This window comes from Mya arenaria, chromosome 15 (assembly GCF_026914265.1).
Source record: "Mya arenaria isolate MELC-2E11 chromosome 15, ASM2691426v1".
Lineage (NCBI taxonomy): Eukaryota > Metazoa > Mollusca > Bivalvia > Myida > Myidae > Mya > Mya arenaria.
Window position 1 is genome coordinate 38,682,120 of NC_069136.1, and position 8,486 is coordinate 38,690,605.

Genomic DNA, 8,486 nt, shown 5'->3' on the forward strand with positions numbered 1-8,486 from the left:
GGGCACAACATAGTATCTCGTGGGCAGAACACAGTATCTCGTTGACACAACATAGTATCTCGTTGACACAACATAGTATCTCGTGGGCACAACATAGTATCTCGTGGGCACAACATAGTATCTCGTTGACACAACATAGTATCTCGTTGACACAACATAGTATCTCGTGGGCACAACATAGTATCTCGTTGACACAACATAGTATCTCGTTGACACAACATAGTATCTCGTGGGCACAACATAGTATCTCGTTGACACAACATAGTATCTCGTTGACACAACATAGTATCTCGTTGACACAACATAGTATGTTTTTGACACATGATATTGTCTCATGCGCACGACATAGTATAGCATGTGCATAAATTGATAACGAAGTTTTAATTATAGCCTCACCGAATTATGTTTTTTGAAAAAAAAACTGTTTCTCAATATCCCACACAATAATAAGCACAATCAGATGCATAAGAATTCAGTGGGCCTGGTAAATGTACACGTTCTTCGGAGTCTACACACTTTAACCAGCCCCACTGCGTTCATATCCCGATAGTGACACCAATCCTGCAGTTCATTCCTTAACGTGCATACATAAGCTCATGTCTATGAAATTCTGAACTTCTTTTCGTGTTGTATTTATTGTAATTCTATGCCTCAGAATGAGTGAGAATGCCGCAGTTGTACTGATTAAAGTGTGGTTAAAGTACATTTTATCTAACATATAATACATTTACACTTTTCAACGTGTTGCTTTAAGCTTTTTGTTGCCTACTGACCATATCAAGATAAACAATTTTCAAATAATATTATACTCAATGTTCCGCGATTTTAATATATCCGAAAGTGTTGCGCTTACCGGAAAAAAATCGCTATTATATTTGTTTTTGTTAGAAATTTTGCCAAAGTTGATTCTCAGACCAAACAATTATTCATTAAACATTAAACACAAGAAGGAATGCCACTTCTAAAATAAAAGTTGTGAATAAGGCCATTTCATTAAATACACTATTGACTAATCTTCCACCTGCAATGGGCTCACGGTCGGGAAAAAACACTCATAAAGATGTATGTTATATAAAAAAAAGAAATTTTAATTAGTAACAGTTTATACGACATATTAGCTTGAAATAAATGAACAGATAAACATTTCAATCTATACAATGCATTTAATATAACTTCATTTTGACGGAGGTAAAATTGAACAACAGAAAAATTCACCTTATTATCATAACACATAATAATAATATATTAACTAAAAACACATATAAACATTTCAGCACATACAAGTATATACACATAAGAAACCAAAATCACAAACGTTTATGAACTGTTTACTAATCTCATACACAAATAAACTTAACAATATACTAAAGAATGTAACTGCATGTTCAATATTATGACAAGTTTGACTATGGTTCCATTCTATAAAATACTTGATGTATGTAAAATAGTGTCTGTGGAATCGCAAAAGTGGCGACAACTTTTCAAATTTGGCCAATTTATGGTGTCAACAATGTACATGCAATTATATTGGAACTATCTGTGTAAAGAATATAAACACTACCTGAATACTCTTCTGACATTTACCTGCTGATATGTACATCAGTGTGTGTATACCACGAGATAAATTGCATCATTAATGCTACGTCGGAAGGCAATATTTTGATTTGAAAAAAAAAGACTTTAAACAAAGATAACTGCACTATTTCTTCACCATTTTAAATGAAAAAAAGCGCAGTCTATGTTGCTTCCGGAGCCCTGCATTCGGCCTTTTACCAGAGTTTGATTGCGAGTTTAATTTCTTTAAACTCTTGGACAAACTTTTTCACAATACGGCCGTCTGACGGAGCACTGTCAAAACATGATTTTGGAAACAGGCTTGTCGAAGTGTTTGATTAACTAATGATTTTATCAAATATCGATAAAAAAACAAATGCGGGGCTCTTTAAGCGACATAGTCTGCCCTTTGTTTCATTTAAAATGGTGTTGTAAAATAAAAGTTATCTTTGATTTAAGTGTTCATTTTAAGCAAAATGTTGCCTTCCGGCGTAGCATATATGACGTAATTTACCACGTGGTATACACACAGTATACATTGCTGAAACGTTTTATTGAGAACAGACGCAAAATGAAGGGAATACATCGGTATGTGTTTTGTTTGTTTAGTTTCTAAGCCGGCCCCAATTTCTCGAAACTTCTTAAGCTAAATAGACTGATATAGCTTATTTTAATTAGACAAACACATACTTAAATGTGATATTTAATAAATAAAATATGGTTTATTGTGATAACCATGACAGTAATTCCTATTTAAAGTCTAATAACTCTTATTGAAGTTGATATTAAGCGAATTAAAGACAAAGAAAAATAGTGTGATTTGCTTAATCCTGTTACAAGGGACTTAAGAAGTTTCGAGAAACTGGGGCCCGGTGATTTAACAAATCTTTTGCAAAAATATACACATGAATATCCAATTCTGTAAGCTGAATAAGCCTCAAAAACTGTTGTTTCGTTACTCTGCTTGTTGAACTACCGGTAGTCTTACCGACCGATTTTGACTTAAATTCCAAAGAATACACTTTACTGAACAGTTTGTCCGATTGCTCAGGTTGGTTCATCATACCAAAGTACTCCATAGAACGTAAATTCTCCTTAGCTGATGATACCCACTGAAGGGCTCGTTGTCTTTTATATTTTTCCTCGTGGAAATGCTCGTAACAATTCGAGCGCTCCAAGTCTGCTAGCATCCGCGCCATCTGATTGGTTGCTAGGTTATATTTACATTTCATGAAATCGTCCAATGAGACGCCGCGCCAGTTGTCTGTGAGAAAGCAAGGTCGGACTTGACCCCATTCGGCATGGCCCCCTGCACATATGTAGAAGGAGTCCTCCCAGTGATTACCTCTGGCCTGATGCTTCCACTCACTAATGTAGCGGTCAAGCGGGTCCCGCAGTTGTGTCATGTAGAAGTACCTGTTAAAAATTAGTACGTAATGTAAGCATATGGTCTCTGTAAAATTATGACTTATCATGTGGTTAAAAGTCGCTTAAGACGAAGAACCGAAAAAGAGTGACTTTTGCACAAATGGTACGTCATTGAAACATGTGGTATCTAGTGAATAGTTCGCTTTTTCCATCATAACATTGAAATATCAAGTGAAATATTTTTATAACCATTTAAAATGCAAAAAAGAGTTAATTATTGCTGTTATATTTGTTGCTTGCTTTAAATCGTTGTGAAGAATACGCTTTTGACGCCGCTGCATTTGGAACTCCTCGGCCATTTTCCATCGAACACACAACCTAGGATGTATTGCGGTACATCAGTTGAAGTAGTTCGTAATTATATTAATAAAAATGTAGGTTTTAGCGTGTACATGTATATATAAGTTTAAATTGATTGCCAGAGAAGTGCATTTTTGCAAACATAGTTAAGATTCCCAAGATAAAAGTCAATAAGTTTAACTGCTAAACTGAAATTACTACGCGATCTACTTGCACTGTAGTTAAAGTGTTAATATTTCGGACACTGTAAACCGTCCATATACATCCGTCGTTTTTTTAATAGAAAATGTCCAAGGAGTTCCGAGTGACGACGCTCCTCTAAAATTCAATGCATTGTATGCAAGACGCCGCGACCACCTCCTTTTACTTAGTAATGGCCAATGATGTAGGCCTACAGTGAAAATGAGCTTTAATTACTTTTAATGTTTCGTAGTGAAATGAGTGTGTTTTGGGTTGAGGTTTGATGCAAGTATAATAAATTATAATTTAAATCCTAAAACTTTGAGTTTTTATATATACATTCCATGATTGTGTATCTTAAGCTATTTCATTGTGTCTTTAAAACTACAACTATATCAGAACATTGGACAATTGGTGTCATTTACTGTATAAAAGTAATGGTGAAATGTGTGATCCCTCTTATTATCCGCCAATACCACTGTTTAGTTAAAAACCATTGAAAATTCTCGATGCTAACTGCTTTAATTTCAACCTGGTTTCACAACGGCACATTCTAAAGTCGACAACATGTTTATTTTAAATATGCTTATAGAACACATGTACACAATTCGCAAGAAATTGTTCTGTGCCTTTATTGACTTAAATGGTGCCGTTGATTATCTTAGTAGAAACATGCTATGGTTTAAACTACATGGCCGTAATGTACAATGACACTTTTTAAATGTTGTTTGGAATATGTACAAACAGCAAAAAGCTGTGTAAAAGTAAATGGAACGAAGTCGGAATATTTTTCTTACTGTAATGGGGTCCAGCAAGGAGAAGGTACTATACTATTTTCATTCTTTGTTAATGAGTTGCATCAATATTTTCTTAAAAGCTTGGTTGTAAATGGTATTGTAATTGATTAAAATGAACATGATTACTGATTTATTGATTTTTTAAAGTTGTTTGTACTCCTATATGCTGACGATACTGTTATATTATGAATCAGCTAGAGATTAACAGAATGCACTATACCTGTATAAGAACTATTGTTTGCAGTTGAAATTAATTAAGTACATTTAAACTAAGGTTGTCATTTTCTCCAGAGGTAGTGTAAATCAGTATACGTTTTCTTTATGTAATGCTAGTATGTTGTATAAGTAGGTTTTTTTGCGGTTCGTTTTGTAAAACAAAAGACTATATTGTTAAACAGGCAACACAAGTTATGTTATGTTTGCTTAAAAAGTCAATCTATGTATGTTTATCTATTGATTTACAAATAGATTTGTACAACAAAATTATTAAACCTATTTTACTATACAGTTTGAATATTGGGGATTTGGTAACAATTATATACTCGAAAAGGTTCAATTGAAATTTCTTAACGATGTTGTTACCGAATATAAATATCTGCAAATTTAAGACCTAATGACTTTGCATAGATTAAATATGTTTAGAATATCTTTATCAAATGTGGTCTTATTAATGTTATGCAAAGCTGCGAATTCACAAACATGGTTACAAAAGAGACACAGTCTGTTTTTGGTACGAATGGTACACTACCGTAAGCTCTTCACGTAAATATGTATATATCGTTAGCAAAGTTAACTTTATAACAATAAAATTACAACCTATATAATATAATTTACTCCTCTGTATGCCAAGATGTTTATTACTATATTATGGTTAAAGTACATTTTTCAACTCTATCTATCTGTGTATGATATGAGTTGACTGAATAAACTTGAAATTTTCATTTTTTTTATTTTTCTGTAATTGTACTTTTGTGGAAAAAAGGGTTCTTTGTTACATATGACACCTATATCATCAAATCATTTTCTTATTTACTGAATGCTAAAAGTTGCCATATGCATATAAGATAGTATTCAGTGCAAAAAGGTGCCATAATTCATTATGATACCCTTTTCCACAATGGTTTATCACATGGCCCCATTTTCTCGAAACTCCTTAAGTCCCTTATAACACGATTAAGTTTAGCTCACTATTTCTGTTTTTCAATATTTTGCTAATATTTACTTCTTTAAGAGTTTTCAAACTTTAGATAGAAATTATCTTGATGATAACCATAATAAACCTTTTTCCATTTATCAAAATTCAATGAAAGTATGTATTTTGGCTAATTGAAATAAGCTACTTACGCCTATTCAGCTTAAGAAGTTTTGAGAAATTGGGGCCTGATATATGTATAATGTATAGGTATAGAATTTATACTTTTAGGTCAAATTTAGATATAATGTAACTGTATTCAAGCTGAAAACTCATGTTTATTTGCAGGCATTTTCCTGTACTAAAGGGGCGATATACGATCACGAATATGGAGGACTCTGATATGCTTCGCGTGCTCATGAGCCTTGTTTATACTCAACTGGGGTTTATACTGTAATGTAAGGACAGGTCAGCACCCGAATAAGTCGTGATTATCGTTGCTATAATAGCTTTATATGGGTTCGGCGAGTGATCCGATAAGATTGTACGTCGTATTAGGATTCGGAAAAAAGTGCACAGACAAAATGTTAACATGGTTAGAGCATCGCTGTGTTCTTAACGTGCATCAGTGCATAGCACTGTCACACGGGACCCCCCCCCCCCCCATTTAATGTCCCTCCCGGAAGACGATTTGTATATCAAGTGTTGCGGCAGGGTTTCGGACCTGCAACCCCTGGACTGACACTCAAGTGCGTTACCACTAGACCACGAATTCGACACAAGCTTTGTATGTGCTGTAAGGGTAATAATACAGTAGATACCAGTACATATTTTCTCTCTAAACACATGCAATATCCCTAAAAAATCAATTAAAACCGAAAGATGGTCTTTTTCAAGAACACCAGTCTTAATTGATAGAAAGAGTGTATGCCCGAATGGGGTTTGCGCCCCGTACCTTTCGACTAATGCACCAGTCAATTGTAACCACGGCCCCCTCCCAGGTCCGAGGAATAGCCGGGACGTTGACTTTCGGTCCAGCCAACCCCGGGTAAAATCCCCGCCCTGCGGGGACGAACTGATGGTTTAACCCCGGAAAATGCCCCCGCACCCCAGAGACTCTATATAAGGCACAATCTCCGCTAAATTTGGCGCTATGACAAAACCACCGCGGTCACCCGCCCTACGGGGGCACCTGGAAAGTAAAAACACGGCCCTTTTCCCCGGCTCTCCCCGGTATACCCCCGGACCTTGGGGGGCGTGGTTACAATTGACTAGTGAATAACAGCTCTTGAAGTTGCTTTTTGAAGTGCCATAAACGGCTGACACTACAAGGATTAGAGTTACAACTGGAGATTTCGACTCAGAAGAGTCTATGGAGATTGGGTGTGTGCACCCGATGATGTGTATTGACCAACGGCGGCTTCTCTGTATATGTGTATGCAAACAACACACAATTATTTACTGCCATTGACTCATTTTTATAGGTTAAACGGACTACTTAACACATGGTATCACATTAACCTTTCATAGTACAATACCTTCGTTCTCGATGCTCCTTGTCCACCTTATCCGCGAGTTGTGGGATGCACGAGTGCATCTGGGTCCAATCCGCGTGCAAGCCACATGGCCAACCCGAAAAGACGCTCGTGTACATCCACATCCGGTGATGCTTGTTCAGGCAGCCACAGGGCAACTTTTTACAGTTACACGGAAAATCCAGCTTTAGGTTCTTACGGAACCGCTCGTTGAGATACATCCCGCCTGTCTTTTGTATGTGAACAAATACGATTAGATCTTTGTTAATGTCGTAGTTGTTTTTAAGTTGTGTCTTCATTGGCTCGTGTTGTTGAAGAAACGTAGAATTCCCTCCTAGAAAGTATCGCGATACAATTTTCTTTGAATCAGGATGGTAGTAGCTTTGACTAAGAATTTCCTGAAGAAACTGGTTATTTTCCCTCGCCTTTACTTTCCATTCCGCTATAGTGTAAGCAGGATTCGCTAAATCTTTCCCATGAAATCGCTTACTGATATTCGCACGACCATTTTTCATAATAGATGGCCTCTCTTCAATTACAGTCAAATTGTCTGGTAATATATTTTTTAATGTAAAATTATTTCGACGTATTCCACTGCTAGATGCGAGATAAAGTGTCGATGCATTTCTTCGCTCCTCATTTGCGATGGAGGATGAGTGAATTGCGTCTGTTATATCACTACCCCTGATCAACAACATCACTGAATACATAAAGCCTAGAAACAAAACTATTGTTAACACTTTGCGTCTGCTTCGAAGCCATTTAATAAACTGTACCATTTCTTTCCTAGTTTATTTCGTTCTTTTTTCCATCTTTTAGAAGACATATAAATCTTAAACCCCCTTTTCCAGAACAAATTAATGTCAACTGCTGATAAATTCTACTAAAATATCTAAAGTGTACTCTTTTTTCTCTCCTATCCAAACCCTAAATTCAAATTTGACCCGGTGTTTATTAAGTTATTGTTATAATAATAATACAACCAGGTATAAAATAACAAAGGCAACTAATGGTAGAACTAATTATTCGTACGATCTGATTGTGATACCCTATAGAAACGCAGAGTGCGAGACTCGCACAACTTGATTCCTTCCAAATATAAGGTCAATAGTCTATCGTCAATCGATATTATAGAACAGAACATAATTTATTAAAGGTAAACTATACAGTTTTTTTTGTATTTCACATATATATTAAATATATTAATATTATACAATGAAGTGTGAACTATTAAATACATATTATAATCAATCTATGTTTAAGGATTAACTGGAATTGAAAATCACAAATCTATCAAACTATAATAGTATACAGAACAGAACAGAACATATTTTATTACACTTAAATTTACAGGTTTTTTTTGTGTGTTAAGGTTTCATATAAATATATCAACATTACAACTAAACTATGCAGATATTATACATATTAAAGTTTGTAGAAAAGTATTATGTCTTAAACAATCAACTAATTAAGAATGCTTGTATGGTGAATTAGGAAGGGTCCCAATAAAATAAATAGAACGATTATAATGATCAGATACTGGATAAAAATTCTTAACTC

The 8,486-nt window shown here is 35.1% G+C and overlaps 1 protein-coding gene across 1 annotated transcript; it reads right to left on the reverse strand.

Moving 5' to 3' along the window:
- Positions 1-1,187: 1,187 nt before the first annotated feature.
- Positions 1,188-7,856, reverse strand: LOC128220560 (heparan-sulfate 6-O-sulfotransferase 2-like). Its single transcript, XM_052929001.1, has 2 exons — positions 6,930-7,856; positions 1,188-2,970 (listed from the first exon to the last, which is right to left on the reverse strand). The coding sequence occupies exons 1-2, from the start codon at positions 7,703-7,705 to the stop codon at positions 2,388-2,390; spliced, it is 1,359 nt and encodes a 452-aa protein (XP_052784961.1). The 5' UTR covers positions 7,706-7,856; the 3' UTR covers positions 1,188-2,387.
- Between the last annotated feature and the right edge of the window lie 630 nt (positions 7,857-8,486).

Coding starts and splice junctions, on each gene's coding strand:
- LOC128220560 (XM_052929001.1), bottom strand. CDS start 7,705: ATGGTACAGTTTATTAAATGGCTTCGAAGCAGACGCAAAGTGTTAACA. Junction 2,971..6,929: donor AAGGAGCATCGAGAACGAAG/GTATTGTACTAT, acceptor AATTTTTAACAG/GTACTTCTACATGACACAAC.